Raw genomic sequence first — 18,609 nt, 5'->3', positions numbered from 1 at the left:
AATTTCAAGCAAATAATTACTTGATGGTAAATAGTGTTAAGTAGACAAGAAGTTTAATGTATATATGACTTTAATATGGCTTACAGACATATATACTTGTAGTATAAGTTTTAGATAAGTAAATCAACTGTTTTTTAGTTGTTGTTATAATTTTTTTGGAATGTTTTTATGCTTGTGGAAAAATAAGTTCAAAACAAAAAACACTCTTTTTTGAAAGGATAAATCCAAGAGGAGATGATCCATCTGAATGTTATGAGTAGAGCTCAGGAAATATTCAAAATGCATTTTAAGTGCATATTTGCATATTTTGGATCAATTGTATAAGTGCATATGCATTTATTAAAAGTGCATATTTTCAGGTATACCACAATATAGACAAATACCTGAGAACGCAAGTAATGCAATTTAGCGAGGTAGGTAAAAATATCCCTCGGAAATAACCCTTATTGGTATTATACTTGAGAATCAAATTTGTAGGCAGTAAATTCTCCGAACTGTGAACGCGATAAACCAACAACATCGTTGCCAGTTTGTAATGATAGATATTCTAGCAATTTATCATTTAATCATTGACATGCAGCAAAATTATCATATTAATGATCGTTTTGTATTTGTTAAGGTATATAATAAAATGTATTTAGTAACATCAATATTTATGTATAATATTATATTTATATACAATACTTATATATAGAAAACATCTAAAGTACGATAATATTCTTTGTAAAAGTCATACATGACAACATCGCATTCTAGGACCGGTAGAAAGGAATAGTAGATCAACGTTGTCATAATATAGAGAGAGATAAATTGCTCATTGACTTCCTAGCTTAGCATTCAGTAGCGTATCGTTCACACTGTTGCAGTGACTTTTAAAAATTAATCTTAATATTATATGATATGAGACTTATATTTAACTTTGAAGTGTATACTTCTTATCACAAAAAAAACACTTACTTTCAAATTCCATAATTTTGTACAAAACATACGAGGCAAAGAAACTTTCTATGACATTTAATGACAAACTATAATTTTTTTAATAACATTTTTTGCTTTGCTTGGTAGAATACCAAGAATACAATGCTTGGTGGAATGAATTTGCTTCAAGGCTTGGTAGAATATTTGAAAACTAACCTTTGAATCTTTGAGCGTCCATTTCCTCATGGTAATCGTTGGTTTTCTTGGATTCGAATAGTAACAAGCCGTTGTCCAAAAAACTCGAATCGCTGCCTATATGTGTTATTATGAGCCTCCGTCCTTTACCCACTGGTGTTTTTAATCCTAATGAAAGCTCTTCAATGAAGGCTTGTCGACGACTTTTAATTTCCAAATCTTGCCACACCTTTGAGACAGTATGACCTTGATTTAGCCAAGTTTCATCTAAATAGTATACTTTTCGTCCTTCAAGGACGATACTCTCGGATTTTTTGTAAGTAATTTCTCCGCCACAAAACAATTTCATCTTTTTCTAAAAGAAAACTATTCCTGCTTCTTTTTATATATTTAATGTTCATTTGTTCTAATGTTCGCAATAAAACACGTCGTGATATTTTGGGTATTGACTTATCGGAATTTATTTCAACTTCAACTTTCTTTAATGTTGGGATTTCGTTCCGAAAAAAGAAAGCATGGAATTTCCTCCGAATAGCATATTTGGTATGATCTTCAAGCTGAATGCGTTTTCTACCTCTGGTTTCAATGGTTTCAACAGGTCCATTATTCAATTTGCCTTCACTTTGTTTAAAATTGTTTACAATTCTGTATACACTTCTCGTCGAAACTTTAATCAAATCACTACACAGGGTAACTACATCGTTGACCGACATACTTTTATTCCTTTCACGGAGTCCACAATACACATTGAATATAATAGTTTTTTCTCCCATCGAAAAATTTGGACGTCGTTTACTTTTACTGCTTTCACTTTCCATATTACTCACAACAGTAAAATAAGTGTTCACTGCTTAGATAATCTAATCGATATGTGAGTCATGTCCTGCGGTGGGGCCACGATGAGTAGAATACTATTTTGCTGACGTCACGTTGCGTAGCAACGACGAATAGAATCGACGGTTGCTGGGCACCGTGACGTCAGCAAAATAGTATTCTACTCATCGTCATCACACGACTGTTTACTTCGATAGCAAAACAACTGAATACCTGAGTAGCCGACTTTCACCGACTATCGCGGTTTTAGGGAGGTGTAACTATTACCTTCTAAACTAAAATTATTATTTATTGTAATTAATTTAAATTTATAAAACAATAATAAAAAGTAATGGGTTGTACAGCGATGTAGTATATCTTTTCTAAGTAAAAATATTAAGAGAATAAAAGTTTTGATTCTAAAAGTATGTCGAGTGGGAGATAAAAAAAATTGAACGTATTAAACGAGCACTGAAAGATGTATGTGACGTCCTTCATCATTTTTAGTGGCGAATTTTGATTTCTCGTCCCAAAAAACTTTAGCTTACCAAATTTCGTGTTGTTATCCCATGCCTATCACGAAATATTTAAAAATAAAAGTTTAACTTTGACCCCCTTTATTTTGGTTGTTATCAACTTTCGTACTAAAGTAAGTTAGTTTAAATCGACCTATTTTAATCTCAGGAATCTAAGATTAAGTTATGGCCATTCGTTACCAAACACCATGTAGATTATATTAATATATATAATAACCCAAATGTCAACAATAATCATATTAAAATTAACATAATTATAAATAGGTACATATTTATTTAATACAAGTAGCTTTGTCGTAACTTCTTATGATATTTTTCGTACGCCATTGGAAGACCTACAATAGCAATGAACCATCACTATTACTTCCAAGAAGTTACTGCCTAGATTTCTGGATTCTGACTATAGCACAATATGACTATATGGAGAGTAAAATTCGATAACTGGTTGCCGGCATTAAATAAAATCATAAATCATAAATTAATATCGTTTTCCCGATAACAAATATCAAATTAACACATTTTTTATTTCTCAATAGCAAAAGACAAAATACAATCGTAGTTCTGTCCGTAGTTACAGTTAGTTCAGTTGGTGTATTCTTTGGTTCAGTGAAGTTGTTTTTAAGTGTTTAAAAATGCCAAAGCAAAGTGAAAATAATTCAATTCTTCTAAAAAAGTGGTTTAATAGTAAAACAGAATTTCAAAATCATTGATGGCAACCATATATTTTGTACGGTTTGTAACAAACCGCAACAATTATGTTTAATTTAATTGTTTTAATTTTTAAATATTTTTCTAAAAATAAAAGCTAAATATAATTTCACGTTAAAATGTTCTAGAATAGGACTGTCATTAATTATGAAAAACTTATTTATTTTAATGTACTGATTTTAAAATTATTTTTAGCAAAGGTGTAAACATGATTTTGACACTGACTTTTTCGTCATAAATTATTACGTTATTTTTTTACGATAAAAATGTGACATTTTTACTTTTTTACTTACGTTTAATTCAGCATTAGGTTTATTTCTTGACCAATAATGCACAAATTCAAATTAATTATGTTATTTTCCATACTTTCTTTAAACTTATAAAAACCGTTAACTAAATTTAAATTCTTGACATATGATAAGTAGAAAGGTAGCCACTTGGGCGCATTTTGACCTCTGCGGCAGTCCTCATTTTTTATAGTCAAGGTGCTCAGTCATTATTACAGGTAAGAGGGATTGAGAGATTTAGGGAACAGAGTCATGTAATGTGATTAAAGTCAATCTTCGACAAGAGATGACCTTCTACTCTATTTTTTATCGTGTACACTGGTTTTTCTTTGGTTGAGCATGCACCATTTCCACACTGAAGATTCGTTCATCACATTTTCAGTTCATATTTGGCGTTTTTTAAATGGGCATCGCCATTTAAATGTTATAGAACAAAAATCCGTGACCACACAGTAACTTTTCCTCACCAGAAACCAGAAACTTGGCTTACACTAATGCAACAGACAGAAGCAACTGGTGTTACGAAATCGCAGCAGTGAAGGATCAGCGCCGCGCGTGAGTGCAATCTTTCTTTATTTTTTGGAAGACCCTATTGTATAAAGCAGAGTGATTCCAATACATACATATATTAGTGAACAATTTGTGCTGACCTAAAAGTGATGGCACTCTTAAAAATCAAGTTTAGACCAGCGCAGAAGCTACATTTGAATATTTTTTTAACGTGCTTGTAGATTAGCCGTTTTGAGAAGCCACCACTATGACAAGTAAAAATGTCCTTTACGTGAGAAATTTAAATTTCGACAACGTCAACTAAATTAAACTTACTCCGATTGAATAGATTTTATTATCACAGCTCCTCATAAAACGAGAAAAATCGGTAAAAAAAATAGTACAAGCGTTTGATCAATAAGGAAACGCATTCAAAAAATTGAGTCGTATTTCTCCACCGCTAAGTCGAATAAAAAAAAACAAAAGCTAAGTCCTTTTAAGACTGTTGATCTATTGAAATGTCATTATATATCCAATATTTATTGATGAGGGATATACCTACGATTCCAATTGAACATGGTCTAGTTGACACGAATTGAAGACATGCTTAATGCTTTTTATCATTTAAATAATTAAACATCATTATTTATTGCTTTTCATCAAGTGACGTAGAGTCTTTTGGTCCAGTTGAACCAAAATACGAATAGACGTGAAAACGCTTTGCGCGCTAGCATATTTTAAATTACTGCACGGAGCACTCCGTTGATCGAGAACCGCTGAATAGATGTTTGTATGGATAGTTTCATGGAGAAGCAATTCGCAACGTTGTCAAGTTTTGTGTAAAATTTTAATTTTTAATATTTTTTAATAACAGTATTTTTAAATCAAGTAATTGTTCATATATTGTTTATATTAATTAAACATTTGAAAAACATTTTGGAAGATAAATATTTTAATATTATTCAAATCATACGAAAAGTAAAGATTGGTCAAAATAGAAAACAGCTTGCTTAGATTATTTCTATAGTATAAAGAATTTATATTACCTGAACATTGTTAAATAATAATTTTAAATTTTAAGATAATTAAATGGATCTCGTTATACAATCATTATTTTGCAAAACAATGATTTTGATAAACAACATTTCTGTGAATACAAAGTCAATATTTGTAGGAACCGTGGCAATCCTGTAATTTAAGTCACAAATGAATTATGCATCCCTCCATACTGTACACTGGCAAACAGCTAGATACCCTATTGGATGATATTTGTTTGAATTTATAAGAACAAGATAATAATATTAAATAATTAAGGCACTTAGATTAAAAATGTCGTTTTTCCAAAAGAGAAAATTAAAAATATACACCAAATTAAATTAATTTTTTTAAACATTGTTTACTTATTATATTTTTTGCTTGTTTATAATAAATATCTAAAAAATATGTAAATTGCAGTATTTTGAAAGATTTATTCGTTCAATTTTCAATTTTCAAGTAAAAATTTTATACATAGACTTCTGTAAACTGTGTTTTTGAACACGCTGTATCACTATAAATACGCATAATTATAAAAAAATCAAATTTAGTTAACTTACCAAAACCCCGTGCGTGCTATGTTCACTATCCAGCTTGCCGTCCACACAAAAATGACACTTGGTTTGCGGCGTCCAGTCTTTTAATCTGTCTATATCGTTTTCGTTTTCCTTCTGATATTCTTCCTTTTCTTTTTTCACTTCCCCCTCCTTCTCCCGTTTTTCTATCCCGTTGACTTGTTCTTGTTTGCCTACCGTTTTCGTATCGCCCTTGTCCAAATCTACTTCGGTGGCTTGGACTTGTAGACGGATGGACTTGGCTAGTTCTTTCTGATAATACTCGTCGTCGGTATCGACTTGTGGATTTGTTCTTTTTATATTGTTGTTTAATGGTTGTAGATAACTTCTCGACATGGATTCTTGGTATAGTTCCCATTTCCTTCGACCCATCAACTCTTCAGCGATTCGTTCCAACCCTATAACAACAATATTATTATTATTACACATAACCGCAAACTTAAACTAATCAAGTAAAATATTATAAAATTGCATTTATTTTCATATTTTTTTTTTAAATAAATAACTAATTCGTATATAAAACGTATAAAGGGCCAAACTGACCGACAAGGGCATAAACATCTAAGGTTTGCAGATGATATTGTACTAATAGCTGATAGGATAGGTGAGGCCAAAGAACTTTTAAATCAGCTCTACCTTTCCTCGCTAGAAGGAGGATTGAAAATAAATATATCTAAAACCCAGATGATGACAAATCTTGTAGTCAGCGAAGATATATGCGTAGGAACAAGATCCATAGACCAGGTAATGGCCTATAAATACCTAGGTCATGAGATTCGCATAGGAAAAGATAACCAAACCGTTGAGCTTCTCCGTCGTATAAGACTGACTTGGGCAGCTTTCGGCAAGCTGAACCATATTTTCAAATCGTCTGATATACCAATATGCCTTAAAAGAAAAACGTTTAATCAGTGTGTTTTGCCAGTGTTAACTTACGGTGCGGAAACGTTGACCATGACAAGGAGAACAGTTCAAAAGATCCGTGTGTGTCAAAGGGCGATGAAGCCTGCTATGTTGGGCGTTTCACTACGAGACAAGATCCCAAATCGCCAGCTACGACAAAGAACAGGAGTGGCTGATGCAGTAGAGAGAGTAGCAACATTGAAATGGAACTGGGCAGGTCACGTGGCTCGAATGACAGATAATAGATGGACAAAGCGGATACTGGAATGGAGACCAAGAGATGATGCCTACCGAAGCAGAGGTCGTCCACCAACACGTTGGATTGACGATCTAAAACGTTGTCATAGGAATTGGATGCAAGAGGCACAAGATCGAAATAGATGGAAAATTATGAGGGAGATCTATGTCCAGCAGTGGATAAGCGAAGATTGAATGATGATATCGAACGTAAGCGTTGGTAGCCTCCAAATCAATTTGCCGATATATTTGTTGATAATGTGCAATGTGTAGCGTATAACAATGTATCTGCTGATAGGTTAGTCCATTGAAGAAGTTTTCAGAGCCCCGAATACTTCTTAGTACCAATTTTTCCATTCTTCTCTGTAGGGAGGATGAATCAATTATTTTTACTTAAGTTACCACTTAACTATTTCTGCAAAAATCCGAATGCTACTTCTCACAACCACCTCAAAACAGATCCGCCCTAGTCTACTATTGAATTTCTTCTGTTGGGGATTTATTCATGAATGTCCAAAGTACTCAAGATTTCCCTTTTTTATCATTATCTTAAAAAGCAGTTTGCGTGAGTGGCTTGTAAGACCAATGAGTTTTAGTTAGAGTGAGAAAAATGAACAGGAATTTAAGTAGGTCTGATGGTATTTGATCAGGACCTGAAGTTTTTCGTTAAGCTTTATTTGATGGCATTTAGAATGTTAGGACTAGTATCCCTATATTTCATGGTAATAATTTATGTCTCGTATTAGTAAAGAATACTTGTATGCATTTAGTCTACTTCTTCTTTTCTTCCTCCCGCTCCAAAACAAGAAAAGATAAAAAATGCCATTAAAAGAATAATAAAGGATTGGGCATACAATAATAAAAAATCAAACTGTAAGGGTGGCGCAGGTACGATTTATCTACCTGACTAAAAACAGAAGAAGGAGACCAGATAACAGCAAAAAAAGAATCGCAATAATAAAATAGGAAAGAATTGGACTGAGTTATAGTGTATTTTTATGTATGAGAGAGTAATAAAACAATAAATTATGTATGCAAATCCCTAAACTGTTGATACGGGTGACTCAATGAAAAACAGATATTTGTCAACAAGTTTACAGAAGTATATAGGAAAACAATTTTAAATTGAGTATGACCACCAGGTATAAAGGTTGGAGCAGAATAGAATACAATAGTTGTGAGGGTTACTAATCCCTAAATAAGGTTACCAGTGTCGGAGTGATGGAGGTTAACAGGTATTAACGAATTTGCAAGAAATGTAAGATGTTTATTTTATTGGTTATTTATAACCAATAAAAGTTTAATAAGTACCTACCTATTTGCAAAATAAAGTTTAATTCTTTAGACAAAATAAAACGTTTTATTTTATCTATTTGCAAAATAAAGTTTAATTCTTTGCCTATTTGCAAAATAAAGTTTAATTCTTTAGATAAAATAAAACGTTTTATTTTATCTGAAATGAGTGCATTCCACGAAGTAAGGGTTTCAACAATCAAACATTTAATTCTTTAATTTCAGGAATCTACGACAGTAATTGACTAGATAATTACCTTCTAAACTTATTTCACAGAAAATGTGATAGTGGGTTTTTCCATTTTGTATATAGGAAGGTCCAAGTGGCGTATTCAAAATTCTTAACAGTTCACTAAAAGTAGGTACTTCAGTTGCAAGGTGCAGTTTATTGTGTATACTAGTGTTATGGAAAATTTGGAAGTGCCGTGTAAACGCCGAAAAATTGGTCCTCTAACAGTTAATGAAAAAACATTAATATTTAATTGTTTTAAATCATTTACAGACAAATGTTTATGTGAAAGTGTTGATGAGACCGTTGAGTTAGTTAGCAGTACACTTGGTGTTGGGAAATCTACGATTTACAGAGTTAATAAAGAAGAGAAATGTGGTAGTTTTCAAATGCCACGTAATGCTCCAGGGAAACCAAAATTTCAAATAGAATATCATTTTAAAGAAGGACTTCGACGGAAAGTGCATGAATTCTTCTTTAGACAAGAATTTCCAACATTGGATAAAGTTCTTGTCTCAGTTCGAGATGATAAGGATTACCCAGAAATGAGTCGAAGTACGTTATGGAAACTTTTAAAAGAAATAGGCTTCCGCTGGAAAAAGAATCCCAGAAAGTCTATTTTATTAGAAAGAAGCGATATTGTCATATGGAGAAGACATTTTCTAAGAACCATAAAGGAAATGAGAAACCAAAAAAGAAAAATATTTTATTTTGATGAAACATGGATCAACGAGGGTCATACACCAAATAAATTTTGGCAGGATGAAACTGTTACAAGTCAAAGGCACGCTTTTGTAAATAACTTATCTACTGGTTTATCAGGAAAGGGACGCAGGCTGATAATAGTACACATTGGCAGTTCAGACGGTTTTGTTGAAGGTGGTTTATTAACTTTTGAATCAACTCGTACCGGTGACTACCATGAAGACATGAACGCTGATGTCTTTCAAGAATGGTTCGAACAAATGATAGATCTTCTTCCTAAGAACTGTGTAATAGTAATGGATAATGCAAGTTATCACTCCAGACTTATAGAAGGACTGCCCACAACCAAGTGGTTAAAAAAAGACTTGCAGAATTGGCTGAGTTCAAAAAATATTACGTACCATCCCGGATCTATAAGAAAGGAACTTTATTCGTTGTGTGCCCTTCATAAAGAAAAATTAAAAAAATACGAAATTGATGAAATTGCCAAAAATCGTGGAATGACAGTACTTAGATCTCCACCATATCATTGTGAATTAAACCCGATTAAACTGGTATGGGCACAGATAAAGAGTGAAGTTTCAAGAAAAAATACCACTTTTAAAATTCATGATGTTAAACAGTTGTTTTTGGAGGCCGTAAATAATGTAAAACCTGAAAACTGGGAAAAGGCAGTAAATCACACTATCAAAGAAGAGGAAAAAATGTGGAAGCTGGACAATATTACTGATAAAATGATCGAGCCAGTTATTATAAATCTTGGTTCTGAAAGTTCATCTTCTGAATCTGATTTGGATTTGTAACAAGTAGCTTTAAGTTTTATATTAATATTTTTATTCATCTATTTAACATACCTTAGACGGTTTTAAAAACTTTTTTTCTCTTTTGTAATTTTTAAAAATTAAAAAAAATGTGAATTTTTTAAAACCCTTTTTAATGTAGGCCAGTCAGTTCTAATATAGTGTGTGATAAAAGAGGTCACTTTTGTTTACATACACATAACACTTTATAACACTGAAATAATTCATTTATTTTTTACAATTATTCAAAGTAATTTTTCAATTAATCTTGAGCACGCCCATGGAGTGGTCGGAGCTACCAGTTAAAATTATGCTAATTACTCTCTCGTTCTGAAAATAAACTATAGAAGCGAGTCAAGCAAACAGCAATTGATTAAAAGGACTCTAAGGAAAATTTCAATAGAATAACAAATTAACTAAAAAAATTACCAAAACGATGCTTTTAGATCAGCTATCAGCTAATTATCTTTATTCAAGTATTTTTTAATTACATAAAAAAAGATACAGTAAACTCAATAAAAATTAATCAAAAATTGAAGTTTACAAAACTGGATTTGTTCCAACCCTTGTATTCACACACACATTTAGAATTTCCCTATAGGTCAACCGGAAAATAGGGACCATCTGATGTACACAGGGACATCTGTTTCAAAGGTTAAAGTTGTAATTTATATCTTTATAATTTGCATTTGCCCAGTTGCAAATATTGCGTGAATTGTGTGGGAGTTGCTAATTTACAAACTTGCTGCATGAAACTTGATTTTCTACAAGACCGTTTCGATTGCATTACATTCGGTAATGTCACAAGAGTAAAGTAACGTTTATTTTAACATAAAAACCTTTTTTGTTTTCTTCTTTCTAAGTAGTGAACGTGTCTCCTCACTTTGAATTCTCTTACTTTTGGTATGTGTCGTTAATTGTAAAAGTGGTGCCAACTCCATTAAATTAAATTTGTAGATATTATGACATTTGCAAATTGATGTACAGCAAAAAAATAAAAGTCGTTATTGAGTTATAATCATTATTTATTGTTCATTATAAAACCAAGTTTTTAATAATAACTATAAAACAAAAAAAGTAAATTGGATTCCGTGATAAAAATAAGATAAAATTTTTTTTGGTAGTTACTTCACTGTTATTGTGGGCTTATCATACATAAATTCATCGTCAGATGAACGTTCACTAGCATTACCGCTGTTTGACCGTGTTGGTATATCGGTAGGGAGATTTTTATAATACGAGTGATAAATCGGTGGAAATAGGGTAAGAGGTCTTTCATATCTTCCTTTTTTGCGCTTGTTATAATACGTTTTGGGCTATAAAGTGGCATTTGTAGAATATTTTTTAACTAACCTTCGGGTCCTTGTTGCTTTTTAGTTAAATCATATCAATATAAAATGGCAAGTCAGTATTAACGATTTCTTCAAATTTAAACTGTAATGGATGGTTTCTTTTAAATCTTATTCATTTAAAAATGTAGTTTTCTTTTTATTTTTCATGGAATTTGCCAAGGCAACTTGTACTAAAAAATCACAGTTTTTCATTGTCGTCAAGCAAAAATGTGGCTGTTTGCGTTTTGCGTTTTTTATGATGTCTATCCATTGATCTGCACTGTAAATTTGTTGTTGATGACGACTAGCGGTTCCAATTACTCCAAATTTCCCATTATTGGGTAGATACGAATGTCCTGACACTGGAAATTCATGATCCATTGTATTTATACGAGATTAGGTTCTTGTACAAGCTTTAAAAGAGAAAGGGCCATTTTGAAGTTTCTATTCTGTCCGGTACAAGAATCAAAGTACATTATGACATGATTTTGTTTAGCTGTATGCGTTTTTAAAAGCTTTATAAGACATGATACAATGTTTTGAGAGCCCCTTCCGCCCTCAATTTTATTCCAGACAAACATGTAGCCTACATTGTCATTGAAACAATGTACCCCAAAGTTATAAACATAAAAATTTCTTTTATAGTATGCTATAGAAGTACTAAGTTTTGGGAAGTGTAAGGCTTTCTGCAGATCAAAAGTTAGTATGTATGCTTCATCAGTTCTTTTTGAATCAGATTTTCTTTTGCTGCATCTGCCTTTCTTTGCTGAAGTTCTCTTTGTGTTTTAAATCCCTTTCTAGCACTTTCATCGCCAGCTTCCTGTATATTTAAACTAATGTCATCAGAAGTTTTGCAGGTGTCTTATAATAAGTTTTGCATACCAGCTGGAGATCCAAAATATTTTTTTGACTTAACCATAAATGGATTATTTTTTATAATTCAATAAAGTAATTTTATACATGAAACGTAAAAATATGCAAATAAATTATTAAACTTTTAAAACTAAAGAAGACTTTATTTGATGGAATAAAGTCCGTTGTCTGAAACACAATCATTTAAGCGACCTTCAAAAACTAAGCCGTCAAGTCATCAGCAACTCCTGCAAGATAAAAGCTCAAGAGGACTTATCAAGAGAGGTCATCAAAAATCATTCACCAAAGATTGCAACTTCTTCTTTCAAAGATTACCTGACAACAACGGACATTTCTTGTATTCGGAGGAAAATGAACAACGATTGTTTTCCTTTTTTGCCACCTGTACCGAAGACAATGGGGAAGCGCATCAAGCAAACCGACAGATGAATCTAAATAAGGGTAGTGATAAATGTTTTGTGTTGCATAACGATTCGCAACTTAACGTTACTTGGCGAAAGCAGGGTCATATTACATGGATAGTACATTTCAATATGCTTCAAAATTTTTCTTGCAATTATTCCCCATCCATAGTTTATTAAATGCGCATTACGTGTCTCTTATATTCTGTGTTCTTCCCAACAAACGCATAGAAACCTACGTTACGGTCTTTACTTAATTAATTCGTTGCCCCGAAGAAGTTGGTGTCATTTGAAGTCCATCAATACTTGTGACTGATTTTGAAATTTCGATTCACAAGGTCGTAATTACCGTTCGGCCATCTGCAAAGCAAATTGGGTGTTTATTTTACTTGACTCAAAGTTGGTTTCGTAAAATCCAAAAACTTGGTTTGGTAACCACTTACAAGAGGGGAGATTCCAACGGCAAGTGGCTGCACCACTCATTTCGCTGGCCATTTTTGGACCCAGAACGAGTCGGCGATTGTTTTGTCAACGATTTCATAAGGATATCCACAACCTACCTTCATTTATGAAAATGGCCGATTATATGGTAGAGATCTACATAAGTAATGAGTCTTTTTTCCCTCTAACTATTTGGGCATCCGAGTCTAGCCATATACATTTCACCACAAAACCATACAAATCCTTTTATTCCCATATCTCAAAGCCGTTTAGATTGGCAGATACGTCTAATATGCCACACCGTAAGAAACAAGATATTAATATCTATTTTAAAGCAATTTGCTTAAGAATGTAATGTCGAAATGTTTTTTTAATTTTTTTCATGCAGGTTTTAATGCTTTCATATATGTTTTAGGATACAATACTTGAATTTATCCAGCTTTTGTTCCAAAAGTTTTTGTTTAACAAAATCAGGATATAAGAAATATCCAGAAATTTTAATTTTACTCACTAATAACCTGCATATTTCGGAGATAGTACTCATTGCTTTTTAAAAATATTTTTAGGTTGAGTGGTGCACAACATATATATCTTTGTATTATTGTTTCTATTCGAGAAACATAAAATTTTATTGTTATTTTCAGATTTCCCCATACAACAATTTGACAGCCCCGTGGGTGCAAACTAATGAATTGCCACTGAAAAACTTTTCACGAATGAGAGAATAAGTTTCGAAGACTTAGTTCCTTCTTCCCACCCAGTGACCCAATTCAGTCCGTTCAGCAACACACCTTCGCTCCGTTGTTCGGCCCACGTATTACTTTATTTAAGAAGACTCTTTAACGAAATACTAAAATGGTACACAATGTGAATCTAATATAGTTCACGGTAATCCGACGGTATTGTTACCGCGGGCGTGAGCCGTTTGTTTTGAGAAAAGGCAAATATTGACAGAACTGCAAATCTTATACAAACGAAGTCTTTATTACACATTTACAGGAACTCAAAACGAACTCATATTTTTTTATAAAATTGAATAAACCTTATATTGTTTTATTATATATTTGATCAACAGTTTGATAAAGAGTTTTAAAGTATGGTTTGGAGAGGAAATGTTTTCGAAAACCTTTTATTTATAGAGAGTTGCTTGCTAGTCACATAATTTTTTCTTTTAATCAGTAGTCAGTTTTCAACTTCCAACATAATATTTTGACAAACAGTAGTTTGACCTCCACACAGCAACAGTCTTACCCGTATTTGTTTTTTGTGCATATAAAACGTTCTATGTAAACATAAAAAAATGTTTTAGGAAATTTGAGATTAAGATATTGGCTGCTAAGGGGAATTAAATACGCTAAGCGATATCGGTTAAATGCAAATTACGTCAACGCTTTCTTTAGACCGAGCTCAAATCTTTCAAATGCTATTGCTTTATTTTTGTTTGTATGGCTACTAAAGCCGTCCATATAGAGTTGGTAACCGAGATATCTTCTGATGCTGTCTTGGTACGTCTTAAACGATTTATTTCTCATCGCGGCAACCACCACACCTTATCTAGAGATAATGGAGAAAATTTTATTTACATTGTAAATTGTAGAAAACACAGATTTGGCATTTTCCTGAATTGATTTCGAACGAAGTTCTATTGGTTTTTAATAGATGTCGCTGTAGCGTCTGGTGCATATTATTTTTAAAATAATTGCTAGTATGACAGAAATATTTTGTTTTATTCAGAACTTACCATAAGTAAGCTCTGATGGGTCCAAAAGGACGAAATACGTATAAGCGAATGGTGATGCTCTGTATTGAAATTAAATCTCTCTATTTTCGTGCTTAGAATAAATATATGGTGACTAGAAACGAATTGATGGAGAGTAATGAATTGATGTTAAGACCGCTATTTCGTGACACTACCCGTGACACCTTCTCATTGCTCTAGTTTCGTGACGGTCACCTTAGGATTTTACTATAGAAAACCAGTAATACAACGTCAGTATATAACCTTTGCTCCAATAATCGTTTTACTTGTTTACAGGTTGATAAGGCACGCTTCAAACTTCAGTATTCTGTGATAAAAAACATAAATAAAGCTACCATTGTATATATTCAGTCAATATATTTAGTCAAGTTTAATTTTCGTTTCTTAAAGAGAAACAAGAGACCTACACGAAGTACAAAACATCAAATACTTCAGAATCCCGAGACACCTGTAGAAGAATACGAAATAAAACAAAGCAATTGGTAAGAAGAACAAAAAAAGAATACTGGGAACAGTTTACAAAAAGGATGGAAAGCGACTTCTACTGTACACAAAAACAAATATGGAGATTCATAAGAAACCAACGAAAAGAAATGACAGAATTGAAGGAATACAATAACATACCAGCAAACGAATGGAAAAGATACCTGACAGAACTGTTTAAAGGAAAGAAAAATAATAATCAACACAATACCGTACTTGAATTAAGACACAAATAGAAATCAGTTTTCAGGAAGTAGAAATAGCCATAAAATCACTCAAAAATAGAAAGTCACCAGGACCAGACGGAATAACCAACGAGTTTCTAAAACACGGAGGAGAAAGTATAACCCTAGAGATGACAAACTATTATTGCACTGCAAGATACCAGACATGTAGATATGTAGAAATAGCATAGTAATACCAATGTTCAAAAAAGGAGATAGGAAGACAAAAGACCCCAACAATTATAGATATATAAATCTACTAAACACCGCACTTAAGCTTACCACAAAAGTCCTAACCAACAAAATCAATAAACTAATAGCTTTATCACATGAACAACAAGAAGCCTTTGTAAATTCATTGTTATATATTGAAATCCCCTCGTATGTGTTAAAATACCAAAAAGTATTTTCAATCCTCTTTGCGTTGATACTGATTGCTTCCCGAGTCGATAATAAACCATTTTAAATTTTGTTTATATCGTACGTACAAGATCCGGAAGATGGTGTATGGCGTAGACGCCGTATTTGTACTCAGACAAATCACAAAAAAGGCCATCCAGTACAATAAACCAGCATATCTACGTTTTATAAACCTGACAAAGGCTTTAGATCGTATCCAAGTCGAAAACGTACTACACCTACTGTATAAAAGAAACATACGAATCAATATTATACAAACCATCGAAAACATCTACTTCTATAATCGAATACAGGCAAATGTAAATGGAAAACTAACACAGTCTATATCAGTACAAAGTAAAGTCAGATAGGGTGACTCGTTAAGCCCACTTCTTTAATATAATAATGGACGAAATATTACAAACATTGCGTAAAGGTCGTGGTTACAGAGAGAAGCGAAAATATAAGAAGAGCATGCAATATAGAAGACATAAATGGATGGGTGACAAAACAGAAACAGGAGTGGAACGAACACATTAGTAGAATGGCAGAGGATAGGATAGTACGAATAGCACGAGATAAGTCACCAAATGGACGAAGAAGTATTGGCCGATCAAGAAAAGGATGGTGCGATAATTTAAACAATTTAGAAGGCTAATATTGACGAAGAAACAGGCTTTAAAGTCTGTATTCAAGAAGGAAGAAGAAGTTTAATGTTCAAATTCTTTCCCCCTAATTTTTTTTAAGCCTAGTTCCATTCTGTCTTAATATGATCATAGAAAGTTTTACTTGTGTCAAATAAATTTTTACCCTCACGTAATATAAACGTGAGTTCGCTTTATGAATTTAGTAAAGATTATACAATTATTCTTTCACACGTGTCGAAGGAAAACAAAGCAGGTTTATTTCTTTCTTCCGCTTATCACACGATAGAAACAGATCCGCTTACTGAGAAAGATGAAATAAAAGTATTTTATAACAACACCAAATGTGATGTTTATTCAATGGATCAACAATGAAGTTTTTATTTTTCGTCGCCGAACCTGTCGTTGGACAATGGCAATCTTTTTCGGAATGAGTACAACAAATTTATTTATTATATACTAATCATACCATGATAGAGAACTTCTACAAGGATAGAGTTCATGAAGATTATTGATAAACAGTTGATTAAACCATATAAAAGAGAACGGTTTCATAATATATAAACTACCACGTGAACTTCGAATGTCAATCGGTCGTATCCTAGGGGACAAAAATGTGCCATATGATGAAATTAATGCTGGTTCATTTGACAAACTAACGCGAGAAAATCGAAAAAATTTGCTCCATATGTCCACCAAGAAAGAAGAGGAAAACTGCATATCTGTATTCTTTTTGCAATAGACCTTTATGCTTAGAGTGTTCCAAATAGTTTTGCCTGAATTTTATGGAGAGAGAAGTGCAAAATGACCCATAAATTATCTGTGCACGTTTTTACTTTATTTAGTTGTTTTTTCATAAGTAGCATTTTTACGTTCATCTGTCATTCAACATTTTGTATATGTATGAATTTCGACTAATTTTTTTTTCATTATTAATGATTTATCTCAAGTAATATCTGCTCGCGTATTCTTCATGACAACATTTTGAGAAAATATATTTTAACAAAAATTTTCAAAATAATTTTTTGTCCTAAGAAAATTTTGTATACAATGTTTTAACATAAGATACTAAAAATGAAAAACTAGCTTTTCTTCTTCAATAATGCATGTTTTTAATTGTTTAATACGCGGTCCCAGGGACGTCAGAAGGCCGTTTACGCTCAAAATATTCACCACGCCAGTAGAGAGTCAATCACTGCTCTAAATAGTTCTCTATGCCATAAAAACTTTCCTATAATGCATTTACAAATCAAGTAAGTATATTTATTCCTACTTATGTTTCTAAGGTGTTTTGAAAAAATTGTATTTTGTTCTTTTATAACAAGTTTTTGTACCAAAAATGACAAGGACATGCTATAGATGCATTTAAAAACTTTCCCAAATAATACGATTATGCGTTTCCCAAGGTAATATGACTCAACTAAAAAACCGATAACATAAAAATGCACGCTAACACGAAATTGTACATACACAACATATTTTGCATATTCGAAGGTCGTGATATAACATTAAGGTAATTTTATAGGCCAGTTGGATCGCCTCTAGATGTATTGTCTAAACATGTTTAGACTCATACAAAGTAATTGCTTGTTACAAAATTAGTTTTGCATTAATAACTAGTTGCCTGATTTCCATAAGGAAATGGCAACAACTGCTAAACTAGTCAGACGTTTTTGTTATAATTTAATAAGCATGCACCATCTGAGTGTACGGTCGGTGGACCATGACAAAAATAGTTGATTGGACAAAACTAAAAGAGAAGGCAACAAAGAAGAACAATTGACTAAATGAATAACTTATCCTTGAAAAATAAATAATTTATGGCAGAAACGGGAAATATCGCAACTCTTATGACCCTTATGAGTAAAAACGTGGGAATTGCAGCACTTTATTTTGCCGTAAATACTTATAATAAATTATTCGTTATCGATAATTCGGATTTTTAAAAATCTGTTGGCATCTGTTTGTCACCAAAGTCCATGTTACTTGAACGCATCTTTATTTTTAGACATTCCTAGTAGAATGCAACCTATGTACATATCATATCTGTAACCTATGAATTGATGTTATCTAAACGTGCATCAACAAGTCGTAAATAATACAATTTAAGTGAAGAAAAAGTGGCTGCTCTGTTTTTTTAACCGATTATATAAATGAATTGCTGATTAACACAAATTAGTTGTTTATTTTTGATATTGTTTTCATCGATTTTACCATAATTTCTAGACGGGTCTCTAGTGTCCCAGTAGTAGTTTATACCGAGTCGTATTTATTCCAATGTATTGTTTGGTTGCAAACTTACTCTGGCACGTAGACGTTTTCAAACACAAA

At 32.4% G+C, this 18,609-nt stretch overlaps 1 protein-coding gene across 7 annotated transcripts in view; it reads right to left on the bottom strand.

Annotated features, from left to right (window-relative positions):
- LOC140449565 (mushroom body large-type Kenyon cell-specific protein 1-like) overlaps positions 1 to 18,609 on the bottom strand; it is a 477,667-nt gene that overhangs the window by 142,371 nt on the left and 316,687 nt on the right. For all 7 annotated transcript variants that reach the window (XM_072542769.1, XM_072542770.1, XM_072542771.1 and 4 more), the window contains one exon: positions 5,542 to 5,954. In XM_072542769.1, the coding sequence (XP_072398870.1) occupies positions 5,542 to 5,954 (413 nt within the window). The remainder of the gene's footprint in view (positions 1 to 5,541; positions 5,955 to 18,609) is intronic.

Source organism: Diabrotica undecimpunctata, chromosome 9 (genome assembly GCF_040954645.1).
Source record: "Diabrotica undecimpunctata isolate CICGRU chromosome 9, icDiaUnde3, whole genome shotgun sequence".
NCBI lineage: Eukaryota > Metazoa > Arthropoda > Insecta > Coleoptera > Chrysomelidae > Diabrotica > Diabrotica undecimpunctata.
This window is presented reverse-complemented; position numbering and strand designations above follow the sequence as displayed.